This window comes from Anolis sagrei, chromosome 5 (genome assembly GCF_037176765.1).
Source record: "Anolis sagrei isolate rAnoSag1 chromosome 5, rAnoSag1.mat, whole genome shotgun sequence".
NCBI lineage: Eukaryota > Metazoa > Chordata > Lepidosauria > Squamata > Dactyloidae > Anolis > Anolis sagrei.
Window position 1 is genome coordinate 103,055,616 of NC_090025.1, and position 27,582 is coordinate 103,083,197.

A 27,582-nucleotide genomic window follows, 5' to 3' on the forward strand; every position below is an offset into this window, starting at 1 on the left:
CGATTCCACCTGCGTCGCAGGTGCGTTTGGTGGGGACGAGGGACAGGGCCTTCTCTGTGGTGCCCCCCCCCCCCCGACTCTGGAACTCTCTCCCCAAGGACATCAGACAAGCCCCAACGTTGGCTGTCTTTAGGAAGAGCCTGAAGACCTGGCTGTTCCAGTGTGCCTTTCCAGAATAGGAAACTCCTGGTTTCAAGTCCCAATTGCACTTTGTTAGAGACTCAGGATTATCTGCACATTGCACCTACCTCCATTTACCTCTACATATTACCTGTCAAGTTCAACATTTTAATTTGTCCATTACATTTGGCCCGGCCTTGGTTTTAATTGTGTCACGGTGTCATTGTTTTACCTTTTTTATTGTTTTGCTTGATGTTTATTATTTGCTTTTGAGTTTATTGTGTATTGTATGTTGTTGATTGTTGGCGGCCTTGGCCTTTGTAAGCTGCATTGAGTCCTACGGGAGATTTTGCAGGGTATAAATAAAGTTAATAATAATAATATTAATAATTATTTGGACCAAACTGGGCACACTTACCGAACATGACCAACAGAAAATACCAGAAGGGTTTGGAGGGAATTTACCTTGGAGGTTTATTTATTTATTTATAATTCAAACTTATATGCCGCCACTCCCCTGGGGCTCGGAGCGGCTTACAAGAACAGGCTAAAATCTAACACAATTTAAAAACAATTTAAAACAATTTAAAAGCAATCTAAAAACAACAGGCTGGGGGTTATAGTTCACATACATCCAGAGAGTACTGTGAAGCCAACCAACAATGGAGCTGGACTAAACTTCGTACACATATGCCACATGACCAACTTTGAAAACTGGCCCCATGGTGTTGGTAGCAGTAGTTCACTGACAGTCCGATAACATTGTGAACCCCACTGACAATGAATCTGAACCAATAATAGTTGGATCTATGTGCATGAAAATGAAGAACTACTGCCAAAGTTTTCAGGGACAGGAAGCAGACATGGAATCTTGACTCTGTCCATGTTATTTTCTTTTCTTTTTTGTGAAATGCCGAATTTGCAATGGGGATGGTGCAGAAGCAGAAAATATTGAAAAATGCTCAAAATCTTCTGTAATCTTAGTTTTAAAAAAGTTTGACATTTCTCATGATTGTGTGTGAAAATGGAGAATGCAACAATCTAGACCCCTGTGGTTTATACCAGATTATTGTTTGCTTCTAGTCTTATTTTGTCTCTATTGTAAACTCTCTGCAATATTCATCTTAACTCCAAGTCCTTCCCTTCTGAGTTGTATAGTATCAATACACCTCTTTTCGCTCAAAGCTAAACCTTAAAAGTGGTTTTAGTTTTAGTGCTTTGACTCTTGTGTATTCAGTTGCTCATAGGCTGTTACTACAGTAGCAGTTTCTAGAATACAACTCACAGACTGCCGCTGTTGCTTGAATGTTTGAAAAATATTAGCATAAACATAGCATAAACACAGTTTTGCATCATTACTTTTTCTATCAGAAAAGAAGGATTAAGATTCATCAGATGACTGCTTAGGTGCCACTTCTGAATATCAGCTGTAGAATCCAGCCAACAAAATATAGGTTTCTGCATGATGGTATACAGAGTTTTAAATTGCTTTTGAGCCAAGACAAAATTATTTTCCCATTTCGTCCGGTAATGAGGAATAGATCATTTTTAGTATCAGGGATGAAAATAAGCAGTCCCCCAGTGAACAGTGCTAATTAAAAAAGGAATTCTCGGATATCCTTACTTTAAAAGTCATTTGGTTGCAGGTTTTTTTTGGGGGGGGGGGATTGTTTGTTTTTGTAGAAGGTCTGTCTCTGGAGGCAGGAGATTCATGACTCTCCAGCATTGGATGAGCTTATCTCAAGAAATCTTTTCTTCAAAAGCTCTGACCAGCTGTTTCCATGGAGCCAGGTCTCCCCTCACCCATTTTAATCCAGCATGAAGGTCGGATTGATGTTTCCTTCCTCTACTCCCCATTGAGCTCAATGTACCTCATTTTTCTCCTTCTGCAACCAACCTGGAAGTCAGAACAGAGCTGTCCAATCTGTGTTATCACCCCAATCTCTCAAAAATGCAGCTTAAAAATACAGCAGGCAACAATCATGGATTTCCTGATTTCAAGACAGAAATGTTGTATTGTGGAAAAGTAAAAAAGGTGATAGAAAAACAGAAAACATGTGTGCATGTGTGACACAAAGGTGGATATCCAAATTGCACAGCTATATTTATTTTTATAGGTAAAACAGGTGCCCTTTTGAGGTGTTACTACATCAGTGTTCAGCTTAGTTGCTCAAATATTATGAGCTGATTCTGCATCATAGTTAATTCCCTATTATCTTACACCTTCTATGTGTCCTGTTCTAATTAACTGATACTTTTGCCTTAACTCATCACATAAGCATTGTCTCCAAGGCTGTAGTTGATGCAAGCGGTGTAGGGGAGAGAATCAACAGTCCCTGGCTATCAGGGTCATTTGTGCCCAGCAGGATGGGCTCCTGTGGGTTCTCAGTGTGTCATGACACGTTAGTGTGTCATCTGCCATGTGTAGGTGTGTTGTGCAAAGATGCCTGTTAGTAGCCCCTCCCAGGTCACAATAGCATAGTGGTGGGAGGGCCAATTCAATCCCTCTGCAAAGGAGATGCCAGTCTTAATTATTTGGGACCAGGCATATTTTTTAAATAGATTCTTCCCCCTTCTCTTTATTTTTGAACTTTTTGTGGCTTTATTTGTTTCCCTTCATCATTTTGGCATCTGTGTTCACTGGAGAAGCTCAATGGAAAAGGGTTCAGCTATAGAACTAAGGACCTCTAGTTCAAGACTAACTTTTGACACACAAAAAAACTTCCTTATTTTGATTAGTTAAATTATTTAACCTTTAATTTAATTTAGTCCCAATACATTTTGTTATTACAATTTATGTATGTGACTCTATCTCTTTTAAGAGGCTGGGTTAACCTCCAGTTTGCTAGCAAAACTGCATTACTGTGTTGCAAAATTATGCACGTCTGAAAAGACAACAACATGAAATGTCCGGGAGGCCTTTTGCACAACGGAGACTTGTGCGCCAGCTGCGACCGTACCTCGCAAAAGTTGGTCTGGCCAGGGTGGTCCATGCCTTGGTCACCTCTAGATTGGATTACTGTAATGCACTCTACGTGGGGCTGCCCTTGAAAACGGCTCGGAAATTCCAACTGGTCCAACGAGCGGCGGCCAGGATGTTAACTGGTGCTCCTTATAGAGAGAGGTCAACCCTCCTGTTTAAGGAGCTCCATTGGCTGCCATTTTCCTTCCGATCCCAATTCAAGGTGCAGGTGCTTACCTACAAAGCCCTAAACAGTTTGGGACCTGCGTACCTGCGTGATCACGTCTCCGTTTATGAACCCACGTGTTCCCTTCGTTCATCCGGAGAGGCCCTGCTTGCGATCCTGCCTGCGTTGCAGGCGCGTTTGGTGGGGATGAGGGACAGGGCCTTTTCTGTGGTTGCCCCCCGACTTTGGAACACCCTCCCCAAAGACATCAGACTAGCACCCACATTGGCAGTCTTTAGGAAGAGCTTGAAGACCTGGCTATTCCGATGTGCCTTTCCGGAATAGGAAAACTCCAGCATTATGTCCCAGAAGCGCTTTATTAGAGTTTTAAGATTCTCTGCACATTGCACTTGCCCTGGAATCCAACATACCACCTGTCATACCCAGCACTTTTTAATCTGTACCCATTACTTGGCCCGGCCCTAGTTTTTACTGTGTTATGGTGTAATGTTTTATTGTTATTGCTTTATGTTTTTGATTTGCTTTGAGTTGTATTTCTTATGCTGTTGTTGTGTTGAGGCCTTGGCCTTTGTAAGCCGCATCGAGTCCTTCGGGAGATGCTAGCGGGGTACAAATAAAGTTTAATAATAATGTTTGAAAAGCTCTGTTTTAGAGTGTTATAAAAATCACATTGCTATGGAAGATTTTACTGAGGTCAGAGTTTTTAATATCTCCTTTCAGCATGAATATTTTGAAAAGCCTTCGCATAACATGGGAATAGTGTGCATTCCTAATGCAGTACTCTACAGCTTAGCTATCTGAGTACTGGCAGCTGCTCAGGTTCAAGAAAATAGGCTTAAAAAGAGATATCACGACAATTGTATCCATTTAGAAGCAGGGAATAAATAGCTGTAAGTGTAGGATAACTCTGCCGCTGACCCCAACAGCATTGAGACTGTGTCATTAGCTCTGTGTGTGGCTGCTCGTCCTGCCTAAGAATAACCAGCTTCTTCTTTAGTAGGTGTTGGACGTGGATAGAAGATCTCTAAACTGGAGATAACCCTCCTCCTTCCTTGACATTAGAGAAAATCTAATAGTTGGCTCAAAGTGGATTTATTTTAAAATCCATCGTAAATTTGATATTTAAGATCTTTCTTGGAACCTCTGTGACTCTTTTGAAGAATCCTAGGGATCCATGGAAAACAATTTGGGAACAACTGTCCTGTAATATTGAAACACTATTATAGACCATAGTTCAAAATTTGGGAATAAAACTTTGGTTGTGCTTTACATTAGCTGTTTTTATGATTTAAATTTCTAGTTACTGACAAAAGGCATTATTATATTATCAATTTATGATATTTATTTATATTCTGCTTTTATCTCTTTGAGATACAAAGCAGCTCACAAAATTTTAAAAACTATGCAATTAAATTTTTCAACATAAAATAATAAAATAGAATTAAACATACAAGTTAGTGAAAATCACTTAAAACACTTAAAAACAATTAAAATACAACAGCATTCCCCTGGCTCACTCTTTAAAACTTTCTTCTTTAAAAACCTGCCTAAACAAAAAGATTTTAGCCTGCTGTCAGAAGGACCACAAGAAGGGGGACACTTCTTTCCGGGGAGGGGAGTTGCAAAGCTATCGAGAAGGCCTTCTTGCATCTTCATCTAAGATCACAAAGGCCTTTCCCAATGATATCAGAGCCTGGAGTGGTTCATATAGAGATACAATCTGCCAACTAGCCTGGGACCTGAGCCATATTGATGTAACCACAGACTCGGATTATGACAAATTGAATGTAGTAATGATGAGATAGATAACTCTCTTGTGTCTTATTTTTTATTACTAATAGCATTCAAAGAAACAACCCTAAAAAAGACATATACAGAAAGACGAACTTTAGGGGGAAAAGGGACCATATCCTCCTTACAAAACCCTTTTTCTTAATATAAAATGCAAACCTAATTCAAACTTTACACAACTCAAATCTAAAATGATCATTCGAACTACTACCACCCTATCCTACTAAATATCATCTACATATAGAACAATTAAAACTAACCTAAGAGTCTCACACTCTCTGCCTGTTTTCATTTCTCAGTTCTCAATGTACTGTTCCCTTGGAAGATCTCTATATGACCACTTTTCTGCTTTTAATAACAACTCTTTCGAGTTAGAAGAATGATAGAATTTTGTCCCAATTTTTGATGTTAAAGGTGATAAATATATCTCAGTCTTTCTTGAAATTATCTTGTTTCATGTCATGTTGGACTGCACAGAACTGGAAGTGATGAGATTGCAGCTGCATTATCATTCATTTTCCTCATTTGCATTCCTTTCTATCCAAATATAGATAGACAGACAGACAGACAGATAGATAGATAGATGTAGATGTATATTTGGTAGCATTTAATGCTGAGTCTGGAGAACAAGCCCTATGAGGAGCAGCTTAAAGAGCTGGGCATGTTTAGCCTGAAGAAGAGAAGGCTGAGAGGAAATATGATAGCCATGTATAAATATGTGAGAGGAAGCCACAGGGAGGAGGGAGCAAGCTTGTTTTCTGCTTCCCTGGAGACTAGGACGCGGAACAATGGCTTCAAACTACAAGAGAGGAGATTCCATCTGAACATGAGGAAGAACTTCCTGACTGTGAGAGCCGTTCAGCAGTGGAACTCTCTGCCCCAGAGCGTGGTGGAGGCTCCTTCTTTGGAAGCTTTTAAACAGAGGCTGGATGGCCATCTGTCAAGGGTGATTTGAATGCAATATTCCTGCTTCTTGGCAGGGGGTTGGACTGGATGGCCCATGAGGTCTCTTCCAACTCTTTGATTCTATGATTTATACAACTTCTGCTCTCAGTGGGTAGTTCTGGGTTGCAACTCCCAGCATTCCACATCATTGGCTATATTGTGTCAGTTGATTAAGGCTGGTAGGAATTGCCGTTCAACAATATCAGGAGGATCTCATTTTGATTATGGATTACGTTTGTGTTCTAGTTGTTTGACAGAGTTCGTGAAGAGTGCCCCAATTTTCATGAGAAGATTAAACCAATAAGTGCTGAACTCACCCACCCAAACTTGGCCATCAGTCCAGAAGATACAGCAGAGCTCCTGTCTGAAGTCAATATTGTCTTCCATTGTGCTGCAACTGTTCGCTTTGACGAACCACTGAAGTATGTTAATCTTACCTTGCCTTTATTACCACACATGCTAATCTGGAAGTTCAGACTTTAATGCTGGGTAGAATTTATCTTTGAAAAGAAATGTGTGGGAGAGTACTCTATTGTTTCCATGAAAGATACCAGATCGTGGTGTTTGATACAACGTTGGCAGTAGAGATTAAAAAGGTTTTGCAATTGTGGCAAGTTCAAGTTTTCTGGTCCTGGGAGCCTTTGACAGACAGTGATATTTATTAAAAGATACCATTTTTTTTAAAAGTCAGAAGTGGACTTCTGACAATTTCTCTGTATATATATATAGTTTGGAATGAGATCTGGAAATCACTGGAATCCTTTATATACAGTCTACAGACTCCCAAGATAAACTTTCTGGGTAACAACAACAACCAATCAGCTAAACTCTTCTTTGAAATCATCTAGGAGTAGCCATTTACCTTTTCAATAGCTTCTAGGACCTTTCTGCATTTATCAAAAATATGCCATTTTAGAAATAAACCCAGAAGTGGACTTTTGGCAACTTTTCTCTCTGTATATACTCCTAGGTCAGCGATTCTCAACCTGGGGTCTCCAGATGTTTTTGGCCTTCAACTCCCAGAAATCCTAACAGCTGGTAAACTGGCTGGGATTTCTGGGAGTTGTAGGCCAAAAACATCTGGGGACCCCAGGTTGAGAACCACTGTCCTAGGTAATTCCAAAGAAGAGTTTAGCTTTTTGCTGTTGTTGTTACCCAGAAGGTTTGTCTTGGGAGTCTGGAGGGTGTAATAGCCACAACAAGGCTTGTAGACTACATATAAAAGAATTCCAATGATTTCCAGATCTCACTCCACACTGGGAAATGTCTATTTTGTTCTTTTTTAGGGCATATCTTTTCTGCATTGGACAAGCTACAGAAAGAGTGGAGATAGTATTTGGGCTTCTTTTCTCTCTTAGTCCGTTAAATGCTTATCAATCCTTTATGGAACCAACAATGTTGCTTATAGAAGTTCATATCAACCAGAGCTCATCATAACTTTTCTATGATTTCTCAACCAGGCATGCCCTTTTACTAAATGTCAGGGGCACACAACAACTCCTGGCGCTGGCTCGCCAGATGAAGAACCTTGAGACTTTCATCCATGTTTCAACTGCCTATGCAAACTGTAATCGGAGATATATTGAAGAAATCATCTATCCTCCTCCCATGGAGCCCAAGAAACTTTTAGATCTTGTGGAGTAAGTTTAACCATTATCTTGAATAAATTACCTTAGTATATAGAGCATTTAGTATATCCTGCAAATCAAGCTGACGATAATTTATGGTAGCAAGTTCTCACAGCTGCAATATATGTAAATTATATAATCACATAGAATCGTACTAATCTTTCTGGTCTTACCATATCTTTCCCACCTGATAGAAGGTTGAGATATTAATAGAGTTGTCAACAAATGAACTCTTTAACTGTAATTTTTCTTTAAAAATGTATGTTTGTTTCTTCTTCGTGGCCTCTGTGAATTGCAGAAATGATTTTATCCTACACCTATACAGAGGATTGGTTATACATGGACGATGAATTTTGGATTACGATTCCAGTCATGAGATGCATAGGATTGTTATTGGTGGCCCAATAATTTGTACTGTATATGTGTTTTATGCTTTTAAATTGAATATTGTTTTTTAAGTGTTGTAAACCGCAATGAGTCGCCGATTTAGGCTGAGATATTAGCGGTATACAAGCGCATTAATAAATACAGAGCACCTTCAAAACCTTCCAGAGTCCTAAAGATACTTTTTGTGATAATCCCGCCCACTCTTCCTTTGCTTCCAAAACCTCAGTTCCTTTTTCCTCTGTGGCAACAGCAGCAATTTTTGTAGGAACTTCTAGTATGTATTTTCTCTGTTTGTTTATGGTTTGGGGTTTTTTGTTTGTTGACTTTCTCCCCTTGATCTTGGACTGTTTCACAGCTTCCTCTCAACTTTCTGGTGCCCCAAATGATCATTTTCTATCTTTTGTTGACTCTCTTGTGCCTTGACTTTGGACCATCTTGACCTGTATTCATTCTCCTGCACAGGCCTTAGAACTTTTATTGTATTTTAACTTTGAATATGTTCTCCGCTATCTTCTTTAATAAGTGTTTGGCTAATGAGGGAAAAATCCTTGATAAGGATGGCTACAACACGTGCCTCCTTTGCCTGGGCAGGGCACATATTGTCCAGTCCCACTTCCACTGCCAAGCTTTCATGCCTCAGGCTAGAAGAAATCTACAAAAAAAATCGGAGCAGATAATTAAACATAAAATCTGTAAGAATATTGAAAGGAATGCCATTATGGATTTTTCAAAAACAAGTCATTTGTTTTTTTCTATCTCTTTAGTTGATAGATTCACAGGCCTTATCTTAATTTCAGTAGGACCTTAGAGAAGGTGTCCTAGAATACTGTTGGTAAAATGTGGTAGTATTTGGTGCTTTTTAATTGGTTGACTGATCAAACCCAAGGGCAATTACCATTGTTTACCCTTCATCCTGGGGAGATGTAGTAGGTTCCCACAGATCCTGTGCTCCATACTGTTTGCATCTTTATCAATAACTTGGATGAAGGAATAGACTGCATACTATTCAGGTTTGCAGATCGCCTCAAATTAGAAGGAGTCAATAATACTCTAGAGCAGATTCTCAAACTGTGCTCCTCCATATGTCTTTGAATTTCATCTCCCACCATTCCTAACAGCTGGTAAGCTGTCTGGGATTTCAGGGAGCTGGAGGAAAACAGTTTGAGAAACACTGTTCTAGATGACAGGTTAAGAATCCTTAATCTTAACAGATTAGAGAATTGGGCCAAAACTAAAAACTGAATTTCAACAGTGAGAAATTTCAACACAAAAGAAATGAAATGCAAAGATGGGTGACACCTGGCTTAATGACAGTACATGTAAAAGGAATCTAGGTCTCTTAGTAGGCAACAACTTCAACATAAGTCTGCAGTGTGATGTGGCAGATAAGAAAGCCAATGTGATTCTAGGCCCCATCAATAGGAGTATAGTGTCTTGATTAAGGGGAGTAATAGAAAAACTCTATTCAGATCTTACCTGAATGATAAAAGCATCTAGAAATGATACCCCATGTGAAACAGTATAGAGATAATTTTTAACCTGAAGGAAAAAAAATGTTAAGTATTGCCATACTTGAATATTTGAAAGGATGCCATATTGAAGATGAAACAAGCTTGTTTTCTGTTGCTTCATAATCTAAGACATGGAACAGTGGATTCAAACTTCAAAGAAAGGGATTACATTTAAACATTAGGAAAGCATCTTGGTGGTAAGAGCTGTTTGACAGTGGATTACATTGCCACAGAGTATGGTTGTGTCTCCTCCTTTGGAGATTTTAAAGCAGAATCTGGAGGGCCATTCGCTGGAAGTGCTTTGATTGTGTGTTCCTGCATGGCAGGGGGTTGGACTGAATTACCCTTGTTGTTGCTTCCTCACTTCCAACTTTGATTCTACTGGCACTGTTCTGGAATGGCTGTTCCAGGAGCTCCAGTTCTGTTTGCTTCGAGCTAGAGGTTTGTTTGCAATCCCAGGCTTGGGATGTTGCAGCAGGGTGGCTTCCTGTTATAGTTTGCAGTCATAGGGCAAGCCCCTGTCCATGATTGTTAAGTTTGGTCCCGCCCTCTGTTCAGGTTCTGAGAGAAGGGAAGGGAGTTATTTTCAGTTAGTTTTCTGCAAGGAAGTCAATGTACAGGATGTGTACAGATTTCCTCCTGTAAAAAGGCTTCAACCCTTAAGACCTCCCAGGGGAGAACCAGTCTTAAAAGCGTCTAAAGTTTCCCGAAGGTTCCAGGGAAACAGCTTTACAGCCCTGAAGAATGCTGGAGGGAATAACAGCTTTAAGCATCAAGACTTCCAGCTAAGTGATTACAAGCCTTTTGATAGGTACTCTCGGCGTTGAGACGCAGTTCGGCCCGGTAGTGAATCCACATCAATAAGGTTTAAGTTCATAGTTAGCCTGGGAGAAATTTAGAAAGGGGTTTTCCTTTAAAGTGAAGCAAAGAATCAGTTAAGAAGTCACCAGTTGTTTGAAGCCTGAAAGTATTTGTTTGACTCTTTGAAGACAAAAGGAGTTTCTGTTGATTATTTACCAATAAAGAGTTTGTTATTTCATGAGCCTTCTAAAGCCTGTTTATGGTGAAAATCCTTTAAAATTTCTCTTCGGGCCCCCTGGCTTCCTGCTGGGCTAAAAGGTGCACGTCCTGTTTTAAAGGCTCTTCATTTCAAGCCCAGCGGCGACGGAACAGGCACTGATGGACATACTGATGTACCAACTAATGTCTACATATGAAAAATCTGAATGAGAAATTTATTGATAAGTGCTACCTCTTGTATTATGTTTACCAGAAAAGAATAAGCTCTGCACAACCCTTTGTCAGATATTTTTATGCTCTTAAAAGTTCATTTTAATGTTTTTTCTGATAGTTTCAAATGTAGTTCTAAACAAAAAAGTAAAATTGTAATACCTTGATTAAATTTCTCAATAGAAGCTTCATGTAGGTTTTTTTATATATTTTATTTTTGTTTTAATTTTTACGCACAGTTATTATCACTTTTAATGGCTGAACCCTGAAGAATACAGATTCCAGTTCTGTGTCTCAGAGATGAGGGGCCAAATGAAGAAGGAAAAACCTTACTGAGTAGATTAATTGAAAATCCTCCCTGTCAGGTCTCCTGATTTGCATATTTTAAAATCTAATTATGTGGATTCTGACAGACTACAGTCTACAGACCACAGTCATCAAATGCAATGGGGCGTGTTGGTTTAACACTAAAAATGTGTGTGTAAATGAATACTTGATCAAATGAGATGATGTGAGAAACACAAATAAATTGCCAAGAGAAAGAATTTTATGACCTTGCAAGACACTCCAGAAAATTAAAGCAGTAAGATGATCATCCTATGTTCTTAAGTGGGAAAATGTTCCAGTTGTAAAGAAATCTCTGGAAATGAATTTATATGGATTTATATTGAATGAATACTCTAAATCAGTGGTTCTCAACCTTGTTAATGCCGTGACCCCTTAATGCCGTTCTATATGTTGTGGTGACCCCCAACCAGAATATTGTTTTTGTTTTTACTTGATACCTGTCATTTTAGTACGGTTATAAATCATAATGTAAATATGTGATATGCAGGATATATTTTTATTCTCTGCACTAAATTGAGCACAAATACCCAATATGCCGAAATGTGAATTCTAGTGGAGTGGGGGGGGGGGGGGGGGGGAGGATTGGTTTTGTAATTTGGGAGTTGTAGTAGCTGGGATTTATACTTCACCTATAATCAAAAAGCATTCTGAACTCCACCAGCGATGGATTTAAACCGAACTTGGCACAAAGAACTCCCATGACCAACAGAAAACACTGGAAGGGTTTGGTGGGCATTGACCTTGAGTTTGGGAGTTGTAGTTCAACTATATCCAGAGGAGCACTGTGGACTCAAACAAGGATGGATCTAGACCAAACTTGGCACAAATACTCAGTATGCCCAAATGTGAACACTGATAGAGTCTGGGGAAAATAGACCTTGACATTTGGGAGTTGTAGTTGCTAGGATTTATAGTTCACCTACAATCAAAGAGCATTCTGAACTCGACCAACAATAGAATTGGGTCAAACTTCCCACACAGAATCCCAATAACCACCAGGAAATACTATGTTTTCTGATGGTCTTTGGCGACCCTTTGGATACCCCCTCACGACCCCCAGGTTGAGAAACACTGCTCTAAATCTGATTGTTAATTTCAAATAGAGTCGAACCATCAAATCACTTGGATTTGAAAAAGTGTTGTACTATAAACCTGTGATCTTCTGCTCATATGAACAAGTTATCCTTCCTGCAGTGCCCAAAGGGATGGAAACATTAGCACAGTGACTTCTTTTAAAAAAACATGTATGGTTTGCAGGGCAAACCACTGAAACTCTGTCCATTTTATTTCAGTTACTGTTTTGCTCTTCTGTTTTCTTCTGCTCACATCCATTCTTTATTTTTCCATTAGATGGATGGATGAGTTCCTCATTGAAGAGATCACACCCAAGCTGATTGGAGACTGGCCCAATACCTACACATTCACTAAAGCCTTGGCAGAATATCTGCTTCAGCAAGAGAAAGGGAACGTAAATGTTGCCATCGTCCGGCCATCCATTGTGGGAGCCAGCTGGCATGAGCCTTTCCCCGTAAGCATAATTGCTCTTCCTTTCTGCTGAAGATACTGAAAATGCAGCTGTTGCTCTGTCTTAGTAGATCACAAGTTGAGCGGCAGCAATGGGTTACTTCTAAAACAAATTAACAACAGAAATGATTTTTTTTTAAAGAACCCACTCTTTTTCCATGCTGTGAAATGAAGAAAATGTCCCTCATGGAATGTCCTCTCCCTGCTTCCGAAAATCCATGCATTTTTCCCTTTGTGTTCTTTTTCAGGGTTGGATTGACAATTTCAATGGAACAAGTGGCTTCTTTATTGCGGTATGTACAGATACACTTAAGAATGTCTAGAGCAGGGGTCCTCAAACGTTTTAAACAGAGGGCCAGGTCACAGTCCCTCAAACTCTTGGAGAGCCAGATTATAATATGAAAAAATATGAATGAATTCCTATGCACACTGCACATATATTATTTGTAGTGCAAAAAACACACTTAAAAACAATACAATAATTAAAATGAAGAACAATTTAAAAAATATAAACTTATTAGTATTTCAGTGGGAAGTGTGGGCCTGCTTTTGACTGATGAGATAGGATTGTTGTTGTTGTTGTTGTTGTTGTTGTTGTTGTTGTGTGCTTTCAAGTTGTTTCAGACTTAGGTTGACCCTGAGTGAGAGCTGGGTAAATGACCTTGGAGGACCGTATTCAGCCCCCGGGCCTTAGTTTGAGGACCCTGGTCTAGTGCCTTGAAGTTTAAGAGCCAGCAAGAGAAGGCTGGAGCCCAGAAGGGGGAGCCTGAGGAAATGGGGGGAGGTAGAGTCTCATGGTGCCTGCTGAAAGCAAAATAGTGCTGTTGTGGTGACACTTTTTCATTGTTCTGCAGTAAGAAGTTAATTGGTCAAATAATCATTTTGGAGAGGGTTCTGTAAATTAAAAAGGGCTTCCAGATGATTATATTGACTACTGTGTACTTTGCTTTTTCTCTTTGCGAAATCTAAAGAAGGTTATTTGAATAGAGATGACGGAGTCTTCCAAAACTCAGATATACTTCAAAACCCTCACAAAGAATATGACTAATTTTTCAGAGGTAGTCAAAGATTTTTTTAAAAGTGTCCTCCATATCTGATTTTCAAATCTAGCTGGAGATCTGAAATGCCCCCTTTCTTCCCTTGTATCCTGGAAAGGATAGCATCCTTTTAAACCAGTCTTGTCCGACCTGTGACCCGTGGCCCGCATGTGGCCTTGCACAGCTATAAACATGGTCCAACACAAAATTCTAAAATTTACTTAAAATATTTGGGGAGTGGATTGTAAATCGGTAGTGCAGTTTTGGGGTGCAAAGTTTGTACATGACAATTGAATGGAATGGAATATTCAGAGTATGATACGTCCACAGATTCTGAAGTATCATTTGCATTTGCATTACCAGAAAAAATGAAAAGTTCAAAATTGACTAACAAAACAAAGAGAAAAAGAACTCTGTATTTATGTAATCTGTGGCAATTCTTCGTCCAATAAGGCCCAGGGAAGTCAAGAGTTTGGACACTCCTATTTTAAACTATAGCAGCAGCAGGAATTGACTAAAGAATGCTTTCATGCAAATCACTTGTAGTCTGGGTCCTTTAAGTCTTTTTTGGATTAGTTGGTTGAGTATTCTTATGTATACTGTATTTTTTTCTATTGTGAGTCCCGCGTCCCTTCCGGGGGAGGGGGCAGGTTATAAATAAAGTTTTATTTATTTATTTATTTATTTATTTATTATTTTGCCTGATTTGTGAGAGTACTGATAAAGGTATAACAGGGAGGAATAATTCACACTGTTTCGAAGGGGGGGTATGAAGGGAAGCTGAATATAGCCCCAAGATAAACTATTCCATGGGTGGTGGTGGTGGTCATGGGAGAGAGTTCCAGTCAGATGGCAGCCACCAAAAAGAACCCCCCTCTCGGTGGTGGAACTGAAAGAAGGGTCACTCCTGAAGATATCAGGGCCTGGGCAGGTTTGTACCAGGAGATACAATCTGCCAAATAGCCTGTGCCTATGCCAGATAAGGCTTTATAGGTCACAATCACCACTTTGAATTGTGTCTGGAAGCAGACTGGCAGCCAGTGGGCTGGTACAATGGGAGTTATACACTCCATGTAGGGATTCAGGCTCTCAGTTCCAAATTTGGTTCAGCATATATTTCATTTGCAATGTAAGAGGGCACAAAAATCTGTGTAAAGTCATAAGGAAGGAAGCAAATTACCTATTGGAATAGTCTGAAAAATGAATTTCACCAGTTAGACTGCATCCCCTCGGTTTTGTGTTGAGGCTAGATGACCTCAAATTAGGATCCAACCTCAAAAATCAGGCCTGGTCCTATTTGTGCTACTACCAGCCATCCCAGCTTGTTCGTTTCATTTTCTGAGCAGAAAAACTCCCTTACATTGTGATCTAGAAATTGAGCTTCCTCCTCCTTGCTCTTCATTTCAAGTTAATTAATTGTAAATAAATACTCCCAGTCACTAGTAAAATGTATGTGTTGCCTACTTCCGGGTTTTCTGTGCTTGGGACAGTCCAAGAAAGAATGGGCCAGAGAGGAAGTCTTATTTCACCCATTTTTGCAGTTGCAATGTTTTGAGGGGGAGAAGGGTACAATATTCTTCTTGTATGCCTGAAAGGAAGGGAAGACTCGGATTTTTAAAATAATATCTAAGAATGCTTGAAAAAACTAATGTTTTTCATCGCAACATGAGTACAGTGTTCCCTCACTTATCGTGGGTCTTACTTCCAGGCCCACAAAAAGTGAAAATCCGCGAAGTAGGGACACTCTGTATTATCCGCCATCTTTGCCACCCTCCCTGCCCTCCCTTCCTCGCTCCCTCACCCTTTCCTCCATCACTCACTCATTCACCAGGCCAAGCCCTGGTTCTGCCATTGCAATCCGTTCTGGTGAGTGAGCGAGCAAGAGAAGGTGGCAGAATAGAAGCCTGGAAGAGGCAGCCAGGCTTCTGCAGCTGCTGCCACCTTTGCCACCCTTACCTTCTAATTCGTTCGCTCACCCTCCCCCCACACTCCCCCCCCCCCCCGCTCACTAATCACCGGGCCGAGTCCTGGTTCTGCCGCCGGGACCTGGCCCGGTGAGTGAACAAGCAAGAGAGACCAGGTGAGTGAGCAAGCGAGGGCAGCAAGGGCAGTGGCAGAAGCAGGAGCCTGGCCACCTCTTGCAGGCTCCTGCTTCTGCCTTTGCGGCCCTCCCTCCCTCGCTCGCACACCACCCTCCCTTGCTCACTCGCTACTCACCGGCCCACCCTCATGGCAGAATCAAGACTTGGCCTGGTGAGTAGCAAGGAAGGAAACTCATGAAACAGCTAGTCCGCAAAAAGCGAACCGCAAAGTAGGGAGGGAATACTGTGTAATTAATCTAATATTTCTCATTAACAATCAAATTTCATTTTAGTGCGTTTAAATTTGTTTTTGATGTTTTAGAATTCATGTTCTGATTCACCTGTATTGTGACTGAGATGTGAAATTGTGCTGCAGAATGTGCTGAGTTCTTTCCCTAACTCATAGGCTGGAAAAGGAATTATACGGACTGTAAAATGCAACGTGGAGGCAGTAGCAGATATTGTTCCTGTAGATGTTGCTATCAATTTAATTCTGGCTACTGGATGGCACACTGCAGTTCACAGGTAGGACTACACTTTTCAATTGATTTATTATTTGCTTTACATATTTAACAATTACATCTCAGTCGTTTACTCTTAGCAGCTAAATATTATTTTAAGAAGACTAATTTCAGACTAGGTTTGCTTTTGAATTCAAACAATCAGAGAAGGACCAAAGTCATGCCAAAATGCTGTCAATAATTGTGACCTCAACTGAAGAACTTCTAGCCCAATAATGCCATAGAGTCACACCTGAGAAAATGCCCAGAGAATACATATTTTGTCAGACATTGATAAATTAAACAATAAATAAGAGCAATGTTTCTCAAACTCTGTTCCTCTAGATGTTTTGGACTTCCCACAATTTCTAACAGCTGGTAAACTGGCTGGGATTTTGGGAGGCTTAAGTCCAAAACACCTAGAGGAGCGGAGTCTGAGAAACACTGGAAAAGAAGATTGTACTGTACTATGTATTATTTACTCTCTTCATTTCAGTTTGTCTTTTTCCCCCTTGTTTATTTTTCAGACCAAAATCAATGCCGATATATAATTGTACCACAGGTGGTATGAATCCATTTTGCTGGGGAGAGATGGGTAAGTTTTACTACAATGCAGACTAGAGTCCAGATTTATATGCACTCTACCAGTATAAAAGTTTGATTGGCTTTTCCACAACATAAAATTCCAATGTTTGACAATGTGTTGGGATTTATACTTTTAACTTTTCCATCAATGATGTGGAATTAAGATGATAGTGACAAACCAAGAAACGGATCTTGCTATGGTTAAATAGCTCAATAAAAACATCAGTGCAATATACAGCTTTTTAAAAAGAGAAAACCACACATGTTGCTAAAAATGTCACTATGGGGCTTCACTCAGCTGGTAGCTGAAGGAAGCCCCATAGCTGCAAAGGGGGCAGGCAGGTGGACGGAGGAGTGAAGCTTCACTTCCTAGTGTGACTGCCTCCTTGGAGCTACAGGACATGCATTTTCAAGCAAGTCAAGTGTCTGTAACTGTGGAGGGGAGAGGCAGGCCACCTACCTTCCTCTCGGCTATCCCCTTCACATAATAGCAACACTGTGAACTAAGGGTGCAGCTGATATGTAAGAAATAGTATTATACCAATTTTGCCACCCCAAAAATGGGAGTGCGGGTGTTAGGCGATGGCAACTGTTATGTGACGGAATATGATACTTTCCAAACTGAAAATAAAATTGTCAGTATAATACTGTGTTATTCAAATCCATACTGTAAGAGAACAAAAAATTGCAGTTTCTTCAAAAAAGATGTAGCATTGAAAATGTGCAGAAAATGACAACCAGGTTAGATGTTTCAGGTCAAATGACATTACATCCAGAACTAGTTAGTAAACCTGCATTCTTGACACAGAGAAACAACCTACTTTATGTCCCAACCATCCTTGAGACTCAGCCTGGGAGAAAGGTAGATATAAATAAAGTGACAGATGGTTATTTTAAGTGTCAGGAAATTAAATTTGCAAAATCTAGACCAAGTTAGCAGTTAGCTGGTAACAGTGAATGACCCCATATTCTAGTATTGACATGAATGGATGAGAGAAACCTTTTATCAATCTCTCAATACCAGGAATAATTGTATACACCTCTGTCATGTCTCTCATTACTTGGATTTTATTCAATTCTAAGCTAAATTTTTGCAACCTTTCTACATTGAAGAAGCTCTCCTGTTTAAAAGAAATCACTCTGATCTCAATCCTGGTTGAGAAAAGAGGTACAGTTTCCCCAAAACAAACAACAACAAAAACGGAACAACAAAAAGACGATTTTTTAAAAAAAAAATCCATCAAACATACTTGTCATGTAAAAAAACAATAATTTCAGTTAGCACAGGGCGGAATATTGGAATATCATGTGGTGCTAGAACTGAGTCTGAGGTATTTTCCATGTACAGTATAGGTCCAGCCTTGTCAAACAATGGGGTTTTTCCAGACTGGTCTGAAGAAGGATTAGTTCTTAAGACAGCTCCTTGGATTTTGCCAAGTTTTTGTCATCTCTGTACTCATTCATTCCATTTTTGGGGGGAGACTAGTAATTTCTTAGATCCATACTATGGTTCTTCCAAATACATTTATTAAAAAAACAACCAAGGCATTGGTTGTTGTAGGTATTTCAGGCTATATGGCCATGTTCTAGAAGCATTCTCTCCTCTGAGGATGCTTGCCATAGATGCAGGTGAAATGTCAGGAGAGAATGCTTCTAGAACATCGCCATGTAGCCCAAAAAACCTACAACAACCCAGTGATTCCAGCCATGAAAGCCTTCGACAATACATTAAACCAAGGCATGGTTTGCTATAGTGATCCTTTGGGTTGATTGGGAATTTTCTCTTCTCTGATTTTTAAGAAAATTGTTCCATATAATTATATTGGAAAAGTACCATTTCACTTAATCATTGTTTATGTGTGTCACTTGTTGACTAATGGAGACCCCTTGAATTTCATAGGGTTTTCTTTGGCAAGGAATATTCAGAAGTAGTTTTGCAAATAAATACAGCATTCAAATTGAAATTTGAAACAAAGAAATGAAATGAAACACATATTTCTGATAGTTTTGAAATTACAAAATAAAAGCTATATTCATATTTGCGAGTTGGCTTTATTTCCACTTGAGAGTGGAAATAAAATATTGCACCAGACACCAGAGATTGCTAGAAAATAGTCTGAGTCAACAGAAACATTGTTTTTAAAAAATGCAAGGACTACAGCAAGAAATACCACGACCTCCCAATACATTTACGCCTTCTAGAGGAGTCCATTCAGAGCTAACTGCCAGAAGAACAGTGTTAGATGGAGGTCCCCTGCACAATAGCTCTTTTGTCTATCAGAAAATCTCCTGATTTAAGTAATACAGTGATCCCGGCTTCAGAAAAAGACAGTTTTAAGCTATGCCTTTCCTTCAAGCATGCCAAAAATACAGACTCCTCCCAATTGCAGCCATTTTAAAGAACTCAGACCCAGGACCCTCTAAAAGCTTTCTTCTAACATTCCACACACCCTAACACAAGAACTAAGTCAGACTCTATTTCTCACTCTCAGTCATCTGCAGAAGAACTGGGTTCTGATTTTGCATCCTCTTGTCTTTCCCACCAACTCTCAATTGATAGATATTTGTAGAGCCACTATCTTGTATTCCGACACTACTTTTGTGAGACAGTACAAGTAAGGCCAATTTTTTTTTGCATCTGTCAAGGCCTCCGTTGGTAGGAAGGTGTTTCAGGGTTGGTTTTTTTTTTTAACCTGTGACACGTTCATTTTTGGCAGGAAAGAGAGAGAAGACATCTCCCCCACCCCAAGATGCCCAAAGTAAACGTTGCTTCTGATATTGACTTTTTCTTCACTTGTTTTTTTTTAAATAATTTTTATTGATTTTGCAATAAGAAAAACACTCAACAAGCAAAAATACATACAAACGACATTTGACATATACAACAGAGACAAACTCACATCAAAACATCATATATCTAAAACCTACTTCCCCTCTTCTTCCTTTGCGTCTCCCAATTTTTCCCTAGTCCTTTTATTTACATTAATTCTCTCTCCTTTTCTGAAATCATTGTCCCTTTATTCCATTAGAGTTCCTTTTCCATGTAGTTTTCAAAAGTGCTCCAGTCAGTCCTTTTTGTTCCATTTCCATTATCTTGCCTAAGCCAGTAGGTCAATTTGTCCATTTCTTTGATGTCTGTCACTTTCTCCAACCATTGTGTTCTTAAGGGAGTCGAGTCCAGCTTCCAAAGTCTAGCAAAGGACATTCTAGCAGCTGTGGCTAAAAAAGTAAACAACTTTTCCGTGTTATTATCATTGAAAATGTTTACATCATACATTCCTAACAAGTAATATTCTGGACACATAGGGAAATTTAAGTTTAAGATTTTTTTACATTCTAAGTGAATCATCTTCCAGTATTCTCTTGTTTTAGGGCAGGACCATCAGACATGATAAAAAGAACCTTCTTGAGACTTACATTTCCAACACTTATTATCTAAATTCCTATACATTTTCGCCAGTTTCTGGGGTGTTAGGTACCAGCGATGCAACATCTTAAGCCAATTCTCCCTGAGATCTGAGGCGTATGTGTATTTTAACCGTTTCATCCATATTGTTTCCCATTCCCTCAGGTGGATTGTTCTACCTATATTCCTGGCCCACTGAATCATTGAGTTTTTGATCACTTCAGTCTCTGTAGCCCAATTAATTAGTTTATTATATAAAGTTGCTATTTTCTTTTCACTCCTTTGTACCTTTTCCCCAAAATCATCCTTCTCGCCAAATCCTATTTTTTTATCCTCCTTATAACACTCCTTGATTTGTGCATACTGAAACCAGGAAACATTTCTGTGTTGGTCCGAGATATCCTTCTGATTTTTCAGTTTCCTTAAACCATTTCTTTTAATTAAGATGTCGCTATATGTCAGCCATTGTATCCAGCCCAACAATCTTCTTTGGTTTGCCTCCAGCAGCGAAACCCACAATGGTGTTTTGTTGAAAAGATACTTTTTATGTCATTCCCACACCTTTATCAAAGCCGACCTTATGAAGTGGTTTCCGAAGTTTTTTCCTTCCTGGTCCTTTCATACCAAAGGTATGAGTGCCATCCTTTACGTAGATCAAAACCTTCTATGGACAATATCTTAATTTTGGTTAGTTTGGTCCAGTCCCGTATTCAAGTTAAAGCACATGCATCATAATATGATTGAAGGTCTGGGAGGCCGAAGCCTCCTTTATCTTTTGGCATAGTCATTATTGAGAGTTTTATTCTAGGTCTTTTGTCTTTCCAGATGAATTTGGAGATGTCTTTATTCCATTTATTTATTGGAAGATGTTCTTCACTTGTTTTTAGCATCTTTATAGTCTGTGCCTACATTTTTGAATGTCTTGACTTCGGCTTAACTGGAGAGCTCTAGTAGGGCTTCTCCCAGTTGAAAGTTTGGTTAGTTTTTGCCTGTCAGATCAAGAAGATGCAGCAACCTACCTACATCAGGATGTTCTCTTCCTCCTGCTGAAAACCCACTGTGTGATATACAAAAGTGAAGAACAAATTTCTTACCTGTAACTGGTTCTTCAATAATAATAATAATAATAATAATAATAATAATAATTATTATTATTATTATTATTATTATTATTTCTTATCTGCCTCTCGTGGCTCCATGGTCATCTGTGCACTGACACAAGCCTGCTCTATCTCCCCAAAGTCACATCACTGACACTGTCAATGGACATCACAACTAAGGTAACAGTACCTTGGCAGCTGTGATATGTGCAATAAGGAGAGAGTTCTACTGTGTTCAGAATGTAGTTGCTTTACAAGTGCAAAACCCACTGCACGAGTGCACAGGTGATTACTTAGTGAACTACAGTTAGCATTAAATAACCTGTTTTGCTCAAAACTATGCGAAATTAGAAAGGTGAATTTCATGCATATTTAAGAAAGATATATACAATCACAAAAACCTTTTGGTAGTTGGCTGTTCATCTGCAGTCCCTAACACAAATACAGTCTTTATGGGCTTGTAAACAGTAGATAGATTTCACAAGGCTGAAATGGGTTTTCTCCTTCCATGTGGATTCCTGTCAAGAGTCTAAAATTGTTTGCAGGTGTTTTGTTTTGTTTTTGTTTTTGTTTTTTTGCAATGTCTCTTTTATTGTTGGTACTAAATAAATTCAGGTATATTCACATATTCCTGCAGGTATGTGTTTTGGTACTATTCGTCTTTTGATGAACACGTCTGTTTTCTCTTATCATGCAGAACATCATGTCATATCTACATACAAGAGAAATCCGCTGGAGAAAGCCTTTAGAATACCTAATGCTAACATGACCTCAAACTATTTGATGCATCAGTATTGGACAGCAGTCAGTCACAAAGCTCCCGCCTTTCTCTATGATTTGTATCTGAGACTAACTGGAAGAAAGCCAAGGTGAGAGGAGGCATGTTGTGTCAATGTGCTAACAGTTCGTGCTATGCACAGAGCCTTTCCACAGTTATGATAAAATCAGGCCTGTTGCACAGGCTGCTTTTCCTGCTTTTGTGCTGTTAATTGAGTGTGACTCTGAATTGGGGATGGAGAGATAAGATAAGCTAGGAGCTTGTGTGTGTACACACAAGCACAAGCTCCTATGAATTTCATAGGAGTTTCCTAGACAAGGAATACTCAGAAGTGTTGCCATTTCCTTCTGAAATATAACTAACAGCACCTGGTATTCTGTTGGTAATCTCTCATCCAAGTACTAACCTGGACTGACCTTGCGTATCTTGCAAGATCAGATATGATCTGGCACCTAATCTGCTCTGATTAATATGATGGCATTTGCTACAGGTAGCAATCTTTGCAAGCCTTTGTTGTGTAATTATTAATTTGCTTGTTATCAGTCATCCTGCGTGTTTGCTTGACTCCAGACACTCAGTTCATTCTAGCCATCATCTCTTCTCTCTCTCTGTCTGTCTCTCTGTCTGTCTAGTTAATTTGATTATTTCCAATGTTATTTCTCATGTTTCTCAACTGCTTCTGAGAACCCTAGATTATTATTTTCTTCTGTTTATTTTTTTGTGTGTTTTCTGGTACACAACAACCCTTTGAAGTATATGCAGTAGCTAGAAATAATCCCCTCTTTGGCGCTGTTGAGTTTTTGTGAATTGGTGAATAGGTAAACAAGCAAAATGTCCTTACTAAATGATATAGTTATTATTAGAAAAATAAGGGGATGGACTATAATTACTATATCATTTAGTAAGAAAAACTCAACAGCCCCAAAAGAGGGGATTATTTCTAGGTACTGCATATATTTGCCATGTCATACTTATTATTAGGAAAACTACTTACAACAGGGCCCCCTGGTGGTGCAGCAGGTTAAACCATTGAGCTGCTGAATTTGCTGACTGAAAGGTTAGTGGTTCGAATCCGGGGAGTGGGGTGAGCTTCCGCTGTTAGGCCCAACTTCTGCCAACCTAGCAGTTCGAAAGCATGCAAATATGAGTAGATCAATAGGTACCACTTCTGCGGGAAGGTAACGTCACTCCATGCAGTCATGCTGGCCACATGACCTTGGAGGTGTCTGCGAACAACCCCGGCTCTTCGGCTTAGAAATGGAGATGAGCACCATCCTCTAGAGTCAGACACGACTATACCTAACTTGATAAACTTGAAAAACCTTGATAATTCCTTGATAAAAATCTTAAACATCATATAATTCCATAGTATCATCATTAGCATTTTATCAAATCTCTCCTTTTGAACAAAGCAGAGCTTATTCATCCAACTGTACCATAAGAGATAAATTTCCTAACACACACAAAAAGAGGTATACAGGGTGTGACAGCATAACTTCCTTTTTTAAAATGCACGCCATTCAGTCGGTTGAAGACGTAGTGGAGCACTAGTGGTCTCGTTCGAGAGGCGGGAGTATAAAGTTTTGTCCTGACACAGTTCAGTTGCCATCATGTGTTGGAACAGTGAGGAGCATGCTTTTGTCATTGAGGCCTACTTGCTGTTGAGTGGATGTTCTGTTATCACAACCCAGCGTGCCTTTCGGAATTGCTTTAATTTAGCCCCATTGTCCCCTGTCCTGGACCGGATATCAATTAGGTCACTACATTCAAACAAACTGCAAGTGCAACAAGACGAACAACTGGGAGTCTCTCTGCCCATTGGATCACCTGAGAACATTGAGCCAGTGAGAGCTTCGATGTTGCGATCACCACGGCAATCTGCGCACAAACATGCGCCTGCCCTTGGACTTTCCGATTGTTCTGTGAGGAGAATTCTTCATGATGATCTTCATTTCCATCCTTACAAGATGGCGATTGTGCAGGAACTTTCTGAACGTGACTTCAATTCTCAGAGGAACGCGTGTGAGGTTCTTCTCGAAGTCGTTCCTGAGGACACTATTGGGTTTTTTTAGTGATGAAGCCCATTTTCATTTGTGTGGATCCGTCAACAAACAAAACATGCGCTACTGGGCTGACAAAAATCCTCGAGAATTGCATCAAAGGCCTTTGCATTCACCTAAAATCACAGTGTGGTATGCAATTTCCTTATTGGTCCCTGGTTCTTTGAGGAAAATGAAGTCACAGTGACAGTGAATTTGATTATTTCCAATGTTATTTCTCATGTTTCTCAACAGCTTATTAGAACCTAGATTATTATTTTCTTTTGTTTATAGATGGGTTGGACTTAGGAGACATTTGGTTCCAACAAGACGGTGCAACTGCGCACACTTCAAGAGCTTTGATGGCTGTTTTGAGAGCGCCTCATCTCAATTAGGGGGGATTTGGAGTGGCCGGTCCGCTCTCCAGATTTGGCCCCTTGTGATTTTTTTCTATGGGTTTTTTTGAAATCCCATATTTATGTGAATTGACTAAGGACCCTACAAGATTTGAAGACCAACATCCAGGAAAAAATTGCCAACATAACGCCTGCTATGCTGGCAAGAGTCATGGCAAATGCCAGAAATCGGTTTACTCAGTGTATGGAGAATGGGGGACGTCACCTACCTAATTTGATCTTCAAAACTTCTTAAAACAAAACTTTAGTTATGCGCCTACATTATAAAAAATTTCTGATTCATACAATGGGTTTTATTAAGTTTTGAAAAAAGGAAGTTATGCTGCTGCACTCTGTACTTCTTTGGGATAAGCATTTTTCTGAAAACAACATTATTGAATATGTCATACCTCTCAATACTACTTCTCCCAGTTCTCCCTCTTCTACAAGCTCCTTGGCACTACTTTATCCTGTCTGCTATCAAATATCAGCCACATTATCTTCCCAATATCACCTTTAAATCTTCACAAGTCCATTGAGCTCTATAACAGACCTCTACACACACACACACATATATTCTAGGCCAGTGGTTCTCAACCTGTGGATTTCCAAATGTTTTGGCTTTCAACTCCCAAAAGTCCTAACAGCTGGTAAAGTAGGAGTTATAGGCAAAAACACTTGGGGGCCCACAGGTTGAGAACCACAGTTCTAGGCTAAAGTTGACATCAATTCCCACCCTCTTTACTTCTTCCCTTTCTTCCTCTGGAACTTCTACTTCTCCGTCTTCAGTGTCCTCCTCAGAATCAAATTTCAAGTTATATTTTACTGTAAATCTTTTAAGGTCACCCCTTCTCAATTAATTTCCAGCCATATTACAAGATCAAAATCGTCCATCTTGGGTTGCATCTTTCACCTTCTCTGTTAAACTGATTTTGGCACCTTGTTGTGTAACTAAGACACAGCTCAAAGATCTTATGATCACACTGTTTTCAGTAAGGCACCTCTTTTAGCCTATTATTTGTACTCCACTTTGTTTCTCAGAATTGAGATCCAAAGCAGCTTACAATATAATTAAAACATACAAAAAAGAAATATTAAAATAAAATAAAACATAAGTATTAAAACATTTCAGGAGTCCTTCCTTTATGCCCCAAGCAGACAAGGTAACTGTACTGAATGTTGAGCAGTATCTGCTGAATTATGGATTTAGTCCTACAAAGAATAGAGTTCCAAACAGTCTTCTTTCCCAAAACACACTCTTCTCTTTGTTTTAATATAGTTTTACTGATGGACTACAATTTCTAGATATATTCCAGTTATACTATTTCCCTTTCAAATCTTCCTTTATTGTTGTATTTGTTCAAGGACTTTTGGTCTTTGTTCCAAGACAGAATGCCAAATAAGGATTTTTTTTTGTATTCCTGTCCCCATAAACGTCTGTTTCTTTTGACATTCATAGCTATAAAGGCCTGTTCCTAGTCATTTCACTCCATGTCTCTGTTCCAGTAGACTTACATCTGTGAAAACATACACTACCAACTTTTTTCTCTTAGTCTCAAAGACTCAAGATTCTTTTGGATTCTAATCTCAGTCTTTGATAAATTGGGATTACAGTTAGTTAGGCAATCCCTCGTTGTCCGAGTAAGATTGTCTTCCAAGATCAGTGTACTGGCGGTCGGTCCGTAGGTGACTGTGGAGCCCTATTCTTGATCTGCATCTTCTCCTGCAGTGAGGGCATCGGTTTCCAGGTTGAAGGCGGTCCCGGTCGGGGTTGGCTTGATGCGCCTTCCTCTTGGCATGTTTATCTCTTTCACCCTCCATTCGTGCCTCTTCAAATTCTGTAGCACTGCTGGTCATATCTGACTTCCAGCTGGAGCATTCAAGGGCCAGGGCTTCCCAGTTCTCAGTGTCTATGCCAGAGTTTTTAAGGTTGGCTTTGAGTCCATCTTTTAATCTCTTTCCTGTCCTCCAACATTACGTTTTCCATTCTTGAGTTCGGAGTAGAGCAACTGCTTTGGGAGACAGTGGTCGGGCATCCAGACAATGTGGCCAGCCCAGCAGAGTTGATGGTGGAGGGCCATCGCTTCAATGCTGGTGGTCTTTGCTTCTTCCAGTATGCTGACATTTGTCCACTTCTCTTCCCAAGAGATTTGCAGGATTTTTCAGAGGCAAAGATGATGGAATCATTCTAGGAGTTGCATGTGACGTCTGTAAATGGTCCACGTCTCGCAGGTGTATAGCAGGGTTGGGAGGACAATAGCTTTATAAATAAGCGCCTTGGTATCCCTATGGATGTCCCAGTCCTCAAACACTGCTTCAATGCTGCACTCACAGAGCTCAGGCGGTGTTGTATTTCAGTGTCAATGTTGATTTTTGTGGAGAGGTGGCTACATTACATTGCCTCTTGTAATGTATCTTAAAAGAGAAGACCTGGGGGAATGGGCCGTTTTTGAGGGGAAGAATTACCTGATTTAAATTTCACATTGTTATCAGAAAGTTATTACATCATCTATTTTTTTCTATAATTTGAACTTTCAAATGTTATTTCCAGTATAAAACAACTACTCATTTTAATTCTAACTGTAGAAATGTTGGACATTTCAAATTTTTCAATTTTCTCTGTTAGAATGATGAAGCTATTCAGTCGTCTGCACAAGTCTATGACATTCTTTGAATATTTTACCAGCCGAACCTGGGAATGGAGTTCAGACAATATGAATATGTTAATGAACCAGCTCAGTCCAAAGGACAAAAAGGTAAGTATTGTTTTATGATCTGTGAGCAAAGAACAAATAGCAGATCAGTTCTGAGAACATCTCCAACTATACTGTTGTCTCTTTTTGTAGTACATTTTCAGAAATGTACTAGGAATATTAAGTGATTTTGTGCCATGGCATGGTTCAAATTTTAATAAAGGTAAATGTGGCATTTGCATCAGTCTGACTGCAGTAACTATTGTGTTTATCAGAGCATGTGGCTTTCTGTTTTGGCTCTTCAGCCACAAGGTTATCTAGAACCATTATTCAGC

At 39.6% G+C, this 27,582-nt stretch overlaps 1 protein-coding gene across 1 annotated transcript in view; it reads left to right on the forward strand.

Annotated features, from left to right (window-relative positions):
* The window catches only part of LOC132776434 (fatty acyl-CoA reductase 1-like), a 49,590-nt gene that overhangs the window by 14,901 nt on the left and 7,107 nt on the right, over positions 1–27,582 (forward strand). The window contains exons 3-10 of the mRNA XM_060778088.2: positions 6,252–6,427; positions 7,466–7,645; positions 12,460–12,637; positions 12,882–12,926; positions 16,158–16,276; positions 16,779–16,846; positions 22,040–22,211; positions 27,181–27,310. Of these exons, the coding sequence (XP_060634071.2) occupies positions 6,252–6,427; positions 7,466–7,645; positions 12,460–12,637; positions 12,882–12,926; positions 16,158–16,276; positions 16,779–16,846; positions 22,040–22,211; positions 27,181–27,310 (1,068 nt within the window). The remainder of the gene's footprint in view (positions 1–6,251; positions 6,428–7,465; positions 7,646–12,459; positions 12,638–12,881; positions 12,927–16,157; positions 16,277–16,778; positions 16,847–22,039; positions 22,212–27,180; positions 27,311–27,582) is intronic.